Source organism: Eleutherodactylus coqui, chromosome 10 (genome assembly GCF_035609145.1).
Source record: "Eleutherodactylus coqui strain aEleCoq1 chromosome 10, aEleCoq1.hap1, whole genome shotgun sequence".
NCBI classification, from domain to species: domain Eukaryota; kingdom Metazoa; phylum Chordata; class Amphibia; order Anura; family Eleutherodactylidae; genus Eleutherodactylus; species Eleutherodactylus coqui.
In genome coordinates, this window is record NC_089846.1 from 17,713,992 (window position 1) to 17,731,729 (window position 17,738).

A 17,738-nucleotide genomic window follows, 5' to 3' on the forward strand; every position below is an offset into this window, starting at 1 on the left:
TGTTCTTGAACATAGGGGGCAGTATTATAGTAGTCATTCTTGTACATAGGGGGCAGTATTATAGTAGTCATTCTTGTACATAGGGGGCAGTATTATAGTAGTCATATTCTTGTACGTAGGGAGCAGTATTATAGTAGCGATATTCTTGTACATAGGGGGCAGTATTATAGTAGTCATTCTTGTACATAGGGGGCAGTATTATAGTAGTCATATTCTTGTACGTAGGGAGCAGTATTATAGTAGCGATATTCTTGTACATAGGGGCAGTATTATAGTAGTTATATATTGTACATAGGGGCAGTATTATAGTAGTTATATATTGTACATAGGGGCAGTATTATAGCAGTTATATCCTTGTACATAGGGGGCAGTATCATAGTAGTTATATTCTTGTACATAGGGGCAGTATTATAGTAGTTATATACTTGTACATAGGGGCAGTATTATAGCAGTTATATTCTTGTACATAGGGGGCAGTCTTATAGTAGTTATATTCTTGTACATAGGCGGCAGTATTATAGTAGTTATATTCTTGTACATGGAGAGCAGTATTATAGTAGTTATATTCTTGTACATAGGGGGCAGTATTATAGTAGTTATATTCTTGTACATAGGGGGGCAGTATTATAGTGGTTATATTTATTCTTGTACATGGGGAGCAGTATTATAGTAGTTCTATTCTTGTACATAGGGGGCAGTATTATAGTAATTCTATTCTTGTACATAGAGAGCAGTATTATAGTAGTTATATTCTTGTACATAGCGGGGCAGTATTATAGTAGTTATATTCTTGTACATAGGGGTTGAATTATAGTAGTCATATTCTTGTACATAGGGAGCAGTATTATAGTAGTTATATTCTTGTGCATAGGGAGCAGTATTATAGTAGTTATATTCTTGTACTTGGGGGGCAGTATTATAGTGTGTATATTTTTGTACATAGGAGGCAGTGTTATAGTAGTTATATTCTTGTACATAGGAGGCAGTATTATAGTAGTTATATTCTTGTACATGGGGGCAGTATTATAGTAGTTATATTCTTGTACATAGCGGGGCAGTATTATAGTAGTTATATTCTTGTACATAGGGGTTGAATTATAGTAGTCATATTCTTGTACATAGGGAGCAGTATTATAGTAGTTATATTCTTGTGCATAGGGAGCAGTATTATAGTAGTTATATTCTTGTACTTGGGGGGCAGTATTATAGTGTGTATATTTTTGTACATAGGAGGCAGTGTTATAGTAGTTATATTCTTGTACATAGGAGGCAGTATTATAGTAGTTATATTCTTGTACATAGGGGGCAGTATTATAGTAGTTATATTCTTGTACATAGGGGTTGAATTATAGTAGTCATATTCTTGTACATAGGGAGCAGTATTGTAGTAGTTATATTCTTGTAAATGCAGTTACGTTATTGAACATAAAGGGGCAGTATTATAGTAGTTATATTCTTGTACATAGGGGGCAGTATTATAGTAATTATATTCTTGTACATAGGGGGCAGTATTGTAGTAGCTATATTCTTGTACATAGGGGGCAGTATTATAGTAGTTATATTCTTGTACATAGGAGGCACTATTATAGTAATTATAGTCTTGTACATAGGGGACAGTATTATAGTAGTTATATTCTTGTACATAGGAGACAGTATTATAGTATTTATAGTCTTGTACATGGGGGAGGGAGTATTATAGTATTTATATTCTTGTACGTAGGTGACAGTATTATAGTAGTTATATTCTTGTACACAAGGGGCAGTATTAGAGTAGGTATATTCTTGTACATAGGAGCAGTATTATAGTAGTTATATTCTTGTACATAGGAGGCAGTATTATAGTAGTTATATTCTTGTACATAGAGGGCAGTATTATAGTAGTTATATTCTTGTAGATAGGAGGCAGTATTATAGTAGTTATATTCTTGTACATAGGGGGCAGTATTATAGTAGCTATATTCTTGTAGATAGGAGGCAGTATTGTAGTAGTTATATTCTTGTACATAGGAGGCAGTATTATAGTAGTTATATTCTTGTACATAGGAGCAGTATTATAGTAGTTCTATTCTTGTGCATAGTGTGAGACGGTGACCGGCAAGGTGCTGGAGGGCAGGTATATTTTGCCTAGGATGCTCTCCTATGCTGCTTTGGGGAGCGCTTGGGCAGATACGTGCCACCGAGCAGCCTGGGCTCGGTGGAGGAAGCCGGCAGTATGGTGTCAGTAACATTAAGTTACTGACACGTTGTAGTGAGTAGGTGGCTCCAAGCCACATAATCCGGGCCGTCTTTTCCTGGAGTGACCAAAGCGAAAGGTGGGATGGTCACTCCCACGTACCAGGTGGGGCTGGTACCAGGCCTTATAAAGCCTGGGCCTACAGGGCCAGGGGGAAAGCTAAGACCTTTGCAGGTCTGAGAGTCCTGGCTGGCTGTGTGCAGGAGCCATTTGTTTACCAGTACGTAGACAGGGACGCTACATGTATAGTAAGTGCTCAGACGAGCAGGATTTACTTTATGTTTGCCTGATGTAAAGGCCTGTATTTTGCTTTGTTTGCTTGGAAATAAACCCAGGCAAAGCCTGGACTAAAGACTTTATCCTATGTGTCACTGTCTCTGACTGCTTATGCCCAGGTTGCTACCGATCCTAAACGCTAGTCCCTCACAATAGGAACAGTATTATAGTAGTCTTATTCTTGTACATAGGAGGCAGTATTATAGTAGTTATATTCTTGTACATAGGAGCAGTATTATAGTAGTTATATTCTTATACATAGGAGTAATACAGGGTTATTACAAATGATCTTTCTGATTTGAATGACTCATAACTTATGTGACACTCACATATGTTTTGTTATCAATGGGAACCGAAAGTCAAAAAGTTTTTTTGCATATCATCAAAAAGGTTTTCCACATGAGAGTTGATCAATGCAAGCCCTCTTTGTCACATCAAGCCTGTAGTCCAGTTCCTGCCACACATGTTGTAGCATCTCACGATTGACTGAGGCAATGACTTCTGTGATGCATACTCACAGATCATGCAAGGTGGGAGGTAAGGGTGGCATGCAGACTTTATCTTTAACACTCCCCCTAGTGAGGACTACGACAGAATAAAACCTTTTGGCCCTCGTTTAGCAAAACTGTCTAACAGTAAGATCCTTGTTGCCCATAGGAACTAATCACAGCACAGTTTTCGTTTTATCTCAGCAGCTTGAGCAATGATTGGTTGCTATGGGCAACAAGGATTATCTTACTATTACACAATTTTGCTAAATAAAAATATTTGAGTTCCTTTGGGTGGCATTCAGAGTGGGAAGGGGTTGTTACCCAGGGAACCGGCAGACACTTCCATGCTGCAGACTTCCCCAGCACACGGTCCTCCTTTCTACTGAGAGACTGTGATTCGTCAGAACAGTCTTTCACTGCATTGCTAGCTGTATGATTGGTCGAGCTGGCGGTGACTGATAGTGTAGGAGGCAACCATGAGGAGTAACGAGGTATATACCACATATAATTATACAATTATAGCTGGAATACGTTATACCAGCTGTACATATATAATCATATTCAGGAGATACCCAGGTTATACCAGCATGCTCCATATCACTATATACAGGGGAATGTACATCACTCTGTACATAGTTGTTACAGAGAATGAGTGTGGACCCACTGTGCCAACCAACTGGTAGGCTTGGTAACTCACCCTCGGTGGTCAAAGGGAAAATCTCGCCCTTTGCTAGTCAGAAGGGTGGGGGTACCCCTGCCTAGAACTAGGTTGGCGCCCTAACAAAAACAGTTCCACAGTCTTCTTCTCAGGCCTAACTAACTCTGAAAACACACTGTACAGGGCGATACAAACCACAGACGGGAATGGTACAGGGACAGGAAGGCAATAAACAAGCGCACACAGACAAGGGCAAGAGACAGAAGGACAGACAACGAGGACAGAGACAGAATCTGAACATAGACAAGTTGGCAGTAAACATACAGGATAAAGCAGACAATAAATCAGAGACAGGATCTATCAGCAGACAAACGTGTACAGAGATATAAGTATGGGATCAGAGCAGACAATGAAGTCTGAGACAGGCGACCTATGTATGCTAGGTGTCTGAGACAAACACACAACACCACTTAGGCAAAGAGGGTGGGTCCCCAGCTCAGTTAAATAGGAAAGTAATTGCCTATTAAGCTGCAGCTGGGTTATGAGCACTGAGAAGGGTTAACTGCTGCAGTGCTGATAGAAAGTAAGAGCAAAGACTACATTCATAAAGAAGGAGCAGAGCGACGCCCGCGTCTGCGTGGAATAGCAAGAGGGTGGCAGACACGGGTAGACAATAGTGATATGAAGCATGCTGGTGTAATCTGGGCATCTACTTTATATAATTATACATGTACAGCTGGTATGTAATACATCTCCCTGTATATAGTGATATGGATCATGCCGGTACAACCTCGGCACCACCTGTATATAATTGCAAACAATTAAAAATTGCATCAAAAACCTGGATTCCGTTTAAAAAAAACCTGCATGTATTGTTGAAATCCACATGTGGTTTTTAATAGTGTATGCAGTTTCTTAAAAACACGCATAGTTTTTGAATACCGCATGCAATTTTTAAAATATGTTTTATTAATTGTGGTTCAAAAATGCAACAAAAGACATAAACACAGCCCAAGGGGCTACAAACAAATGTCCATGTAATGTATGAATTTAGTCATATTTGGAAAACTTCTGCTATGGGGCTAGATCATGTATGTAAATTCGTTTTGCAGCTGTATGCAGAAAGGTTTAGATATGGGTGCGGATATAGGTACAGGTGGTGGCGAGGGGCCCGAGCTGAACTTTTGTCCCCGGGCCACTGAGCCTTTAGCTACGCGCCTGCTGTCACGTATTGATTTTTTCGTTTATATAAGAAGCATTAGTCACCAGCAGGTGGTGAAAATATGCACAAACGGAAGCATCTCGCAGGCTTTAATTATTGAAATAAAGCGACTAGCAATTGACTTCTCGCTCGGTATAAACATGAATCATTCAATCTTTGAACGACTGCCTGTTCACTGTGAATGGAGGTGGGTGGCCGGAAGATCTCCGGCATCATCTTCCTCCATGCACTGAACGACTAGCGCTCTTGTGCGTCGTTCCATGTAAAGGTACCTTTACATACTGTTATTTGACCTTGAAGCTATGAATTGAAGGTCAAAGCCCTGTAAGAATGCATTCTGAGTATTCTTATCTGAATCATGTACCTCTTCCATAGTTGAGTGTGTACTTGAGTTGTCTCCCACTCCTGAGGTTGGAGTATCTCTCACATTGAACTGCTGAAGAAAAGGAAAAATAATACAATGTGAAGAAAGTATGTCATCTCCAGACAAGCAGTGAAAGACTTTGTAGGGGCACCAGTATGTGAAGACAACATGATGTTAGCAGGTATATGGTGGAATCAGGAAGGTGAGGAATTTAGAATGAGTGAAAGTTTAGGCCATGTTCACTCGGGGTCTCATAAACAAGACTCTCCTCTCATCACCCACACTGACCGTTCCGTTTTTGCCTATGATGTAATGTTTATAGGCTGCAGCAGCCCATGATGTCCCTTACTTAGGCCTTGTCCCAGACTTGATGTAATACCCATGTCAAATCTGCAGTAAAAACTGCTGCACAGACATACCCTTAGAATATCTCTGTTTGGAAGCACAAGAATACAATTACTTTGAGTCATTAGGTTACCTTAGAAACTGAAGTGTGGCGGGTACCATGTTCCCTTCGGAATGCATGTAAAATGTGTTCTGCTGGAAGACTGCTTAGACAAGTCTGGTTGTAGTTCCTGCAATAGTGCTGGGCAGCTCCGGGTTCCCCCATCACAAAGACCAGCTGCTCCAAGGATCCCTGCAGTTACAAGAAATTAAAAATTATATCACAATTCCATATCACAATGTTTTATTTCAAGAAGATAACAAACAGGCCGCAAGTTATTAGTGACAACAGAAGGTTAAAACTCATTGTACCCGTTTTAAAAATGAAAAACATTTTACATTGACATAAGCATTGAGACCCTTTGGTATGGCATGAAATTTTGAAAAGCGCTGCGGAATAAGTTGGCGCTATACAAATAAAGATTATTATTATTTAGCTCTGGGGGCCTCACGTTTCTCTTGATCATCTTTGAGATGTTTCTACAATTTGTCTATATAAGGTCTCCCAGCTCACAATGCATATCGGAGCCAAAAACAAGCCATAAGCAGGAAAGAACTGCCTGTAGAGAAGGGCATGGGAGAAGGGTCTTGGTAAGAGAGGTGACTAAGAATCTAATGGTCACTCTGGCCAAGCGCCAAAGATCCTGTGTGCAGATGGGAGAAACTTCTAGAAGGTCAACCATCACTGCAGCCTCCACCAGTATGGGCTTCATGGCAGAAAGAAGCCTCTTCTCAGTAAAAGACACATGAAAACCCATCTGGAGTTTGCCAAAAAATACCTAAGGGACTCCCAGACTGTGAGAAACCAGATTCTTTGGTCTGATGAAACCAAGATGGTACATTTGCCCTCAAACCAGGCACTGTTTATCACCTGCTCAATACCATTCCTACGGTGAAGTCTGGTGGTGGCAGCATTATGCTGGGGGACAGGAAGACTAGTAGTCAGGGTTAATGGAAGCTGAATGGAACAAAGTACAGAGATTTTCTTAATGAAAACCTGATCCAGAAGGACCTCAGACCTAGCAGAAGGTTCACCCTCTAACAAGACAATGGCCCTAAGCACACAGACAAGAAAACACAGAAGTGGCTCAGGAACAGCTCTGTGAATGTCCTTGAGTGGCCCAGACAGAGCCCTGACTTGAACCCAATTGAACTTCTCTGGAGGGACCTATAGATAGAGCTTGAGATAACTGATAGAGCTTGAGGGGATCTGCAAAGAAGGATTGCATAAAAACCCCCAGATCCAGGTGTGCAAACCTTGTGGCATCATACCCAAGAAGACTGGAGACTGAAATTGCTGCCAAAAGTGCTTCAACTAAGTATTGAGTACAGGGTGTGAATACTTATGCCAATGCAAAATGTTAGCTTTTCATCTTTTAAAAATTTACAGAGATTTCTAATATTTTGTTTTCACTTTGTCATTATGGGGTGCGGAATGCAGAATGATGGGGGGGGGGGGGGGGGGGGAATAGATTCTTTTTCGTAATTTGCACCAGGCCACAACATAATAAAATGTAAAAAAAAGGTGAAAATGTCTGAAGATCTTCCAAATATATGCGTTTTGGATAATGTGGCGGTCTGCAGCACTGCTTAGACATGCTTTAACTCTCCAGGATTCTGAGGAATGTAAATAAGACTATTTTAATAGGAAGTCGTAATGTGTAAGTATAGAGTCAGACGGTGTTGTTCCTAAGAATGTGTGTAACTTTTAGGATTGTCCCCACAAGACATGACAAGACAAACCCATGACTGGGCAATGAATAGGTATTTGTGCAATGTTCCTTCCTTGTATTGTCCCCCTGTGCACCACAACATGCCTTTCTTCCACGTCTGCTCTTGTATCAAGCGCCATTAAAATATAATAGACCTTTTTTTCTAACTTCATAGAGGATGTGGGGAGACACTAAATTGGATATTACTTTCCCAAGAAACTTGTGGTTTTCCTTGTGTTTGACCTTAGGGTTGTTATCAGGTTGCTGTGGTGTCATAGAGGCAGTAATTACAAGATTAAGTGTAAGTAGACAGATTCTTTTAATTAAGATTTTATATTTTTCCAGTGAGAAATGCAGGGTTGGGGGAAACTGTAGGAGTCCTGATCATGGGAGGTATCGGAGGGATATACTTACTTCTTCAGTTTTATTCAAAAGTGAAATGATGAACCATGAGCTGGACAATGACTCCATTACAGAGAGTCAGAAGATCACACTGCTGCAGCTCAGGCTCATTTGGAGTTCCCAATTGGTTAGCCTCTCTTTAAATATTCCTGGCTTCTGCAATGTATTACTGGTTATAGCATAAACAATGTGCATTTTAAACCAGTATTTCTTATATGCTCTTGTTCCTAGCCTAGCTTTGTTTCCCATTAGTGTATTTTTGTTTATGTGGCTATTTCTAGACCTTGTTTCTTAGCCTTAGAGTGTTTGTTGGTATTTGTCTTCTCTAACTTTTTAGTTCAGCATTGCTCAGTTTGGTTTTCTTATTTCTGTAAGTCCTGGGAGTATCTGAATACTGAGAGACACCGTTAGTACCCTGGAAAGGTAACTGCTACAGGTAAAGTCCAATTTTGTCATCCAGCAAGCATCATTATAGTGATAGGAATTCCACTGTTCATCTATTAGCCCAAGGCCTGGCACTGCATAGACAAAAAGGGAGCATTGTTGCTTTGTAGGTGGCAAAACAGTGGCCATTATTACTATGTGGGGGCATAAAAGATGCATTATTGCTGTGGGAGCACTATCTATCTACCACTATGGTTTTCAGGGGTGCTGTCTGTGTGGCACCATCTTTGGCAGAAATTATAATTACTTTATCTTTGGCAGAAATAACTTTATCTATTTTGGGGCACCATGGCACACAGCAGGCACAGTAATAGGGGCAAATGGGCAGCAACAGATATAGAATTCTGGGTACCAGCAGGCTGAGGAAAGGAAAGGGGTGCTGGAAAAGTGATGAACCAAAGATATCTCTGTTTTTTTTAGGCCAGAAGAAGAAGTAGAAGAAACAGCCGGGGAACCAAGCGCTGTAAAGAGGACCAGGAAGAGCGTGAAGGAGTCAGAGTTTATTGACAGGCAACACATTTCGGTACGGAATGGCACTTTCCTCAGACCAGTTCACTGAAACATGTTGGCTGTCATTAGTCTCTGAATCCTGGGTCCTGTTTACAGCACTTGGTTCCACGGTTGTTTCTTCTACTTCTTCATTATTGAATGGAGGCATCGCTGTCCTACTGGAGGGAAGGCTGCAGCTGCCTAACCGGCATTATTGGTGCGTGCCTTATCACAACCCATACAGGTACCATTATTCCTAAGTGTTTGACACATTTTTATCTCATTGTCTTGCCCTACTGCACTATGGAGTGCTGTCTTTTGTTTTATCTATATATTCCAGGCTAGATGGAAAAGTGAATGACTCCAGTCAGAATGGACATCAGCTGTGATTACTGGATCTAATCAGTTATACAGTCCCTGGGAAGAGATGGTAACTATCACTATATGCTCACTCTGTGGAGGAAATATTGGTCTTTGTATAGTGTTTTATATTCAGTAACATTCAGTCATTAGTGGTAATGGTGGTCAGCATGGTGTAGTGGTATACAGAATTTGGGTATAGTAGTACTCTTGGTTATATTGGTCTTCATACAGTGCTTTTATATTCAGTAACAGTATGGCAGTCTTATTCAGTCACTAAGAAGTAGTAGTAGTGATCATGGTGTGGCGGTAATACTTAGTCCTGGTATAGCAGCAACAATAGTCGTATGATAACTACCGTTTATAGTAATTAAAAAAAAAAAAAATATTCGGGGGGGGGATATACAATATGTTTTAAAGACCCCAGCAACACTCCTTTATAGTACCTAAAGTCCTAGCAAGTCTTTTATACTACCTAATTAATAATTATTCGGGTCTACTATTTGCTAAGCAGTGGCATAAATATGATCCGGTTATTGCACTGCATTGTGGGCATCCTCCTATACGGATTATGGAATTTTAATTCTTACCTTAAAGGGCACATCGTATGTCTCAATAAGTCCTCCAAGCATTAGTATTCCATCGGTTTTGACCCCCAGACCAAAAAAGTTGGACCATGGGAGCGTCTCCACAAGCTTGCAGTCCACATATAACATCACACCTTTGGAAGAGATAGCAAGCGCCACTCGGTGCCATTTTCCATCAGTTAGAGAAGAGACAGGAAATCTGTTGAGGTAGATAAGAATTAGTTTATTTGCCTGATACCTTTACAGACATTTCAGGTAAAGTTAAGAGGAAGATTTTCAGATATCCAAGAGACAATACCGAAAGTCACAGAAGCAGGAAATAATGCTCCAGTACAGCGATCCTCAAGCTGCAGCTCTCCTTGCTTGTCCAGTGCGACAAAGGGAGAGCCAAAGGTTGGAAATCACAGCTGCAGTATTATATTTGTGTTGACTAGAACCCTTCCTTTTCTCATTCAAGGATTCGTCCTCCATAAGAGTTCATTCACACGGGCGAGTTTCATGCGCAAGTTCCGTCCGATAGCGATATGGACGGACCCGCGCGCGTTCATAACACATTGATTTCAATGTATTCATTCACATGAGCGATTTTTCGCTTGCAGTGATGTGCGAAATTGAAAAATCACTACATGTCCTATTTCTGGGCGATTCCTTGTAAGGAATATCCCATTATCTCCTATGGGATCTTAAAAACAATTACACTCACATGCCACGTGATTTTGACCATTGACATCTATTAAAAGCCCATGTGATCTTTTCACGCACATGAGAATCCCAAGCACCTAGATGCAAGGCGCTTAGGCCAAACACATCATCCGTGCATCCAGGATCGCAAGCTAACAAGCACAAAGCTGATCCGAGTTTCTCGGACCGGTATCGCACACAACCTTAGCGTACGTTCACACGTTGCATATTTGCTGCAGAATTGTAGCTGCGGATTTCATGTGTGTGCCTTTAACATATGCAAAGACTTGGGGATGAGGTTACTCACTCGTAGTGTCCACGTCGGCTAGAGATAAATATTAGGGCATTGGGGTTAATCCGGATCTGAAACAACACCTGACCAACGAGGCTTAATATGGTGACGAGACCCGTGTTCTCCTGAAGAGTTGATCGGAACTTGATCAATACAGCCAGCTCGTCTGCAAAGCTGAAGAGATGGAGAGAATCATGTGACACAATATAGTCAAAGACAAGATATTGTTGGATAAAAGTGCAAACAGTTGTATATAATGAGAAAACAGGGTCACATAGCAACATTTAAGAAGGTACCCTTTCCATGTGTTTGCTCATACCATCACATGCCCAACGCTTGTTCACCCATCTGGCTACTCATCCTTTGTAGGACAAGGCTGGTAAAAGCATCGAATGGTCTGCTTTGCTGGTTTCTAATTGCAGGAAAATTTGATGAAGCGACAGCCCTGTTCAACTTATGTCTCTGAAAACCTGAGCTGGGCCCACAGCAGCAACATTGTGTGCTGATGTATAGGATAAGAGCAGACAAAGTCAGAGACAGGAGTCCTATGCTGGGTGACTGAGACAAACGCACACCAACACTCAGGCAAAGAAGGAGGGTCCCTAGCTCAGCTAAATAGGAGAGTAATAGCCATTTACCCTGCAGCTGTGCTGAGAGCACTGGGGAGGGTTACTCCTGCAGTAGTAATAGAAAGTAGAAGCTAAGAGTCCATTCATACAAGAGGAGCAAAGCAACACCCGGGTCTCAACAATGAAACTTTATGAAGAGCATACAATTATATACAGTCTAAGTCTGTGTGAAGGCCAGCTAAACAAGCAGCGATCTTGTTGACTGTTATTCATTAAACAGCTCATATCACACCATGTGAAAGGACACTAACTGACATAAATTTGCTGTTTAACAATTCCTGTACATCACCCTCTCAAAAAACAAAAAATAGACTTGACTCCTGGAAGGAGCTATTGTGGAGGCCAGAGAGGGCACTGAGCAAAGGGTTTAGAGACTGCTTGCTACAGAAGGAGACCAGTAGCAATGGGAACAATGCAATGGCGTGGTACTCTTGACCTGGGGCAGCCTGGGTCAATGGAAGTGGTGACTCCTGTGCAATGCAACCATAAGTGAGACTAGCCACCAACAAGGAGGTATGCAGACCGCCAGGGACAAAATAGTTAGCCAGCAGGCCTGCTGTGAACAGTAGCAGAGATCTATTGACTGGGGTTTGAATGCTGTGTCTCAGGTGGACTATGTTGCTAATGTTGTTGTTGTTAGTGATTGACGACCCTCGGCGACCCTAAAGGCGAGCTTCCTCCATGTTTTTTGGTTTTGCACTGCTTCTTTCAGTTGTGTGATATCCATGTCAGTATCAGCCACTGTATCCTTTGGCTGCCGGGTCTTCTTTTGCTACTGATCTGTCCAAGCATTATAGATTTTTCTAGAAACTCTGCTCTCATTACATGGCGACAATATGGGAGTTTGAGCTAGTCATCTTGCCCTCAAATGATATATCAGATCTTATACAACTCAGGACTTCTCTGTTTGTTACTCTCGCCGATCAGGGTATACGCAGCAGCTTTCGCCAGCACCACAGCTCAAACGCATCAATCCTCCCTCTATCAGCTTTTCTTGCAGTCCAGCCTTCACATCCATACATGACTATGGGAAAAACGATGGTTTGCACTACCTTGCATTTAGTTGCTATGCCGATATGCCAACTTTTCCAGATTTTGTCCATGTTTAGCATTGTGCTTCACCCCAATGCTATCCTACGTTTTATCGCTGGCATAGATTCTCCAGCCCAGCGTATCCAAAACTGTGGCGTTCATACTATTACTTAGGAGGTTAATATTACTACTGGGGCTACTGTAAAGTTAATATTACTGTGGCTACTGGGGGGTTAATACTGGGGCTACTGTGGGGTTAATATTACTACTAGGGCTACTGTTGGGTTATTATTATTACTGGAGCCACTATTACTGCTGGGGCCACTGTGGGGGTCACTATTACTACTGGGGCCAATATAGGGGACACTATTACTACTGGAGCTACTGCTGGGGTCACCATCACTACTGAGGCCACTGTGGGGGATACTATTACTGCTTGGGCTGCAATAGGGGTCACTATTACTGCTGAGGCTAATATAGGGGACGCTATTACTATTGGGGCCACAATAGGGGTCACTATTACTACTGGGGCCAATATAGGGGAGGCTATTATTACTGGGGGACAATATAGAGGATGCTATTACTACTGGGGGCCAATATAGAGGATGCTATTACTACTGCGGCCACCAGTATAGGGGTACACTATTACTACATGGAGTGGATTTGCTGTGGAACAGACATTAGCTGTATCAGCAAAGTGGATGGGATTTTGAAAATCTCATCCACATGCTGTGGAAAAAATCTGCACAAAACCCATGTGGATACTGACATGTGGTGCAGGAGCATGTTAATTTTAAATATAATGTATATCAATAGCCCATTCAGCGCTCCAGCATTCCTCCCGGTTTTTTATTCAAAACAGCCCTGTCCTTTTTATAATGATGGATGTAAAAATCATATGTTGTGATAAGCCACGCCCCTGACCACTCCCCTGACCACACCCTCTGTGGGGCTCCAGGAGAAACTTTTGCTTCAAAAAGGGCTTAATGACTGAAAAAGTTTGGGAAACACTGCTCCAGCCTGGTCAATTTTTGACCACAGGAAGATGAAGTCTTGCACGCATTCTATGACCTCATTGTTGATTTTGATTTGAATTTGGTCATTTTCTGCAGTTGTCATAATTTTAGTTTTCCTTAAATTCAGATAGAGACCCATTTTTTACTCTTATATATCAGCTGCTTCAGACCTGCTTCTGTTTCTGCAAGCAGAGTTGTGTCATCTGCATAACGGAGATTGTTGATGCTAATAGTAGAGCTTTAAAGGGGTTGTCCCGCGAAAGCAAGTGGGTCTTTACACTTCTGTATGGCCATATTAATGCACTTTGTAATGTACATTGTGCATTAATTATGAGCCATACAGAAGTTATAAGAAATTTTTCACTTACCTGCTCCGTTGCTGGCGTCCTCGTCTCCATGGAGCCGTCTAATTTTCAGCGTCTAAGCTCCAAATTAGACGCGCTTGCGCAGTCCGGGTCTTCTTTTATGAATGGGATCGCTCGTGCCGGAGAGCGGCTCCGTGTAGCTTCGCCCCGTCACGTGCCGATTCCAGCCAATCAGGAGGCTGGAATCGGCAATGGACCGCACAGAAGCCTTGCGGTCCACCGAGGGAGAAGATCCCGGTGGCCATCTTCAGCAGGTAAGTAAGAAGTCACCGGAGCGCGGGGATTCAGGTAAGCGCTGTGCGGTGTTCTTTTTTAACCCCTGCATCGGGGTTGTCTCGCGCCGAACGGGGGGGGGGGGGGGGGGGGTTGAAAAAAAAAACAAACCCGTTTCGGCGCGGGACAACCCCTTTAACCCTTAACCCTTTCCAATCCAATTTGTATCCTGGTTTTCCTAGGGGGCTTACTCTTTTTCTGCCATTATACAACGGCGCTGTATGCTGGCTAAAGCCAGTACTGCATGAGGTGACACGTTGGATAGGCTCCGACAGTAGAGAGGCTGGCAATATACAGTAAGAGAACCCCGACGGATGTCTTCCAACATTGGAGCTGTACAGCCTTAAATCATTATGTTTTCAGAGGTCAGACAGTGGATTGAAAAGGGTTAAGGCATGCCCAGTGTATTTATCTGTCTAACGCCGCCTGCAGACGGCCGGGTCGGATTCGGCTGCGAGAATTCTCACAGCGGGATGCGGACCCGTGCCCCTGCAGAGACCTGCGGCTCACCCGCTCCCAGCGTCTTCCGTCTCTGCTATGCGCTGGCTGTCGGTAGCCGATGCATGCGCAGAGCGGAGCCGGTCCGTCACTACTGACGTTTTTATGTGCGGGCCTCTGCGAGACCTGCACAGAAATAGCGGATGCCGCGATTTGTTTTCCGTGTGTGTTTTCATGTGGACAAATCGCGGCTTTGTGCATAGGATTGCATTTTCTAATGTAATCCTATGGCAGCGGGCATGGGCGGAAATTCAGCAGGAAATCCCGCACAGTACAGGAGCATACGCTTCTGGGCTTCCCCCCCCCCCACCTGATGTGGCTTTCCCGGCGGTGGAGCACAAGCGCTGAGGGTGTCAGCAGTCAGTGGGGGAACAGTGTCCACGGATCTCACAGTCCCGGTGGCGGAGCACAAGGGCGGCAGCTGTGAGCGGGGAGGGGGGCGGCCGACGGTCCCAGCAGCGGACCACAAGAGGTGAGGCAGCTGTGAGTGGGGAACGTTAGGGTCAGGGTAACATTTCTTCTTGAGCTTACATTATTACATGTTACTGCGGTAACATGGCAGCATTTACAGCTGATAATGTCAGGCTAAGAAGAAATGTTTCCCTGACTGTGAGTCTGCAGAGAAAACACAAATCAATGCACACGCTGCTACTAGGACCTTCCAGCCTTGACCCAATCGGGAACTAGGGGTGTGAGAGGGGCATTCCTCCTGTCAAACCACTAGCTTCTGGTGGCGTCAAGATACACTAATACCGATGGACCTTTACAGCACTGATCTCCTTACATCTTCATTGATATTGTTTTCTGCATTACGGTTATTTTCTATTGTGCCTAGAATAGGATTTATGTATCTGTAGTTATTGTCAAGTGAAAAGTTAAACTGCTTGCCTGTTATAACAAGACTCATTTTCATTTCTTTGTTCGTAAATAAATATTGTATCAGTTTGTAACTCCTTCTGCTGCATTGTGTCCTGAATCTGCGTCGTAATATCATCACTCACGACAGATACATACAAGCCTTCCATACTCGGCAGATATACCGTTCAGGACTTCCCCCTTTATTATCTTCTATGTATTTCAGTCTGACTTGTACAAATACAATTATTGAAGCTACGGCCTTCGTTGGTAAAACAATCTGTAGATGAAAACTATGACATTTACCTTTCTCCGAATGCTGCCCTGGTGGAGATACTGAGAGTGGAGTATTGTCCCATATCCAATGAGAGACAGGAATGTTCTGAACTGAGAGTGATATTCACGAGCTCCGCGGAGTGTAAAGTGAGGTATTCCAGGATGTTCACCTCTTCTGCAAACAAGAGGGAGAAAACATGAGGCATTGACAAGGAAAAGTAATAGAGATTGTGAAACAGAATCACCACAAACAGCAATAATAATCATAGTAATACAACTAAATCTAAATATTATAATAGGATTTCACGGTTTATTAGGATCATGCAGGTCATTTATTTTAACACTTTCTTATTTAAATAGCATAAATATATTCTTCTGATACCCAATTTCCCAGGACTGAATAAATAAAGGGGTTGTCCAGTTGTAAACTACTAATGGCCTATCCTCAGTTTAAGCTATCAATAGTAAACCGGTGGGGGCCTGCCGCCCAGGATCCACGCATATTAACTGTTCACAAGGCCAATATGCTTGTGCACTGTGACGATTTCTGCAGGAAGTAGACAGCTCTATTCCCACTGCAGTGGCCAAGCTTGGTATTGCAGGCAAAGTTCCCACTGAAGTGAATGGGAATTTTCCCTGCAATACCAATCCTGGCCACTGTAGTGTGAATGGAGCTATCTGCTTCCTGCATAAATCAGCTCAGTGCGCAAAGCACACAGCTCATCAGTGAAGGTCCCAGGTGGCAGACCGCCATTGATTTACTATTGATGTCCTAACCTGAGGATAGCTTATTGATTGTCTACAACTGGACAACCCCTTTAACCCGAATCAAATGTATCATTGGTACAGTAATTGGTAATGGGCCCATGACCTATAGTACTGCTGGTCTGGATCACTCTCAGTCTGCTCATGTCTGCACACATATGGCTTGTGTGCATGCATTAATGACATTCTAAAAGCCAAGACGCCATTATAAAGCGAGAATGCCAGTGAACCCCAATTCTGCTCCTGGGATTTGTATCTGTCAGCATGGAATAAGGATTACTATCTGTTATCCAGAGCTGTACATCCGATCAGCAGGGAATAATATATGTATGACCGCGATTCCCATACTGCGCCTCAGACGGTGATCTATTCCTATACAGTCACTTCATATCTTATATTAGTGCTGACAGTATGGAAGCCTGAGGCGTGATGTTCCTAGCAAGGCAAGGAATGCCTCAAGTAGCCGTCAATCACCGTGAAAGACGTTTAATCTCAGCCCAGCTGTGCAGTGCGGACACCTGTGAGCAGATAGCGCAGGAGGACATAAGGAGGTCAGCAGAGTATCGCCAGCGAGGAAAATCCACGGAAAGCAGTAAATCTAATGGTGGATGAGGGGGCTATGGAGAAAGTTACCACCAAATTCCAGAAATATGATATGATCTCTGTAAAAGACTTCAGGAAAGAACTTAAATAAGTGATTTCTGACCATCGATGGACATTCAATGAAATAATAATACGTGTCTTTATTTGTATAGCGCCAACTTATTCCTGAAATGAGGATGAGCTGTAATACCGGATGAGACCTATAGACAAGAGTGGCGCTGTTTCTAGGGACAAAGCAGATTCTTTTTTTGAAAGCCAAAATACTCCTTTGCGGCCCATTCGGATGGCCGTATATTCAGGCTGTCTGTGTATTCCATGGAGAGCGCACGGCCCTATAATAGCCTATTAAGTTATTTACACGAATGTTCTTTCACACAGACTGATGATCCATGGGAAAAAAATCGCTGCATATCCAATTCTTGAACGTGAAAATAGCAGGTCATGTGTAGCATCCATGAGGATCGGGCAGCTGACGGATGAGTGTCCATATGCTGCCCAATGCGGGCTGCATCGGAGTCTCTCAGACAGAACTCTCCTGCGACTAAGGTTGAATACGGCCTCGGGTAAAGTCAGCCTGTACTGGAAATTCTACCACAAATTCACTATGGATTTCACTCCTGCTACATAGTAATTGGTGAAAATCTGCAACAAATCTGCAACATTTAAGGCTAACTTCATGCAGGCAATCGCGATATGGGGCCGTGAATCCCACCCCCATATGTGAAATTCCCATGGATGCAAGGCAGAGGAGTAACTTGAAGCTTCTGGGCC

The 17,738-nt window shown here is 42.8% G+C and overlaps 1 protein-coding gene across 2 annotated transcripts in view; it reads right to left on the reverse strand.

Moving 5' to 3' along the window:
* The window catches only part of LOC136580124 (collagen alpha-2(I) chain-like), a 250,375-nt gene that overhangs the window by 104,843 nt on the left and 127,794 nt on the right, over nt 1-17,738 (reverse strand). The window contains exons 2-6 of one of the 2 annotated variants that reach the window (XM_066580422.1): nt 15,630-15,774; nt 10,671-10,829; nt 9,686-9,881; nt 5,723-5,881; nt 5,245-5,313 (exon numbers count right to left, since the gene is read on the reverse strand). In XM_066580422.1, coding sequence (XP_066436519.1) covers nt 5,245-5,313; nt 5,723-5,881; nt 9,686-9,881; nt 10,671-10,829; nt 15,630-15,774 — 728 coding nt within the window. Of the gene's footprint in view, nt 1-5,244; nt 5,317-5,722; nt 5,882-9,685; nt 9,882-10,670; nt 10,830-15,629; nt 15,775-17,738 lie in introns of both variants that reach the window. The other variant, XM_066580421.1, reaches the window with a different exon arrangement.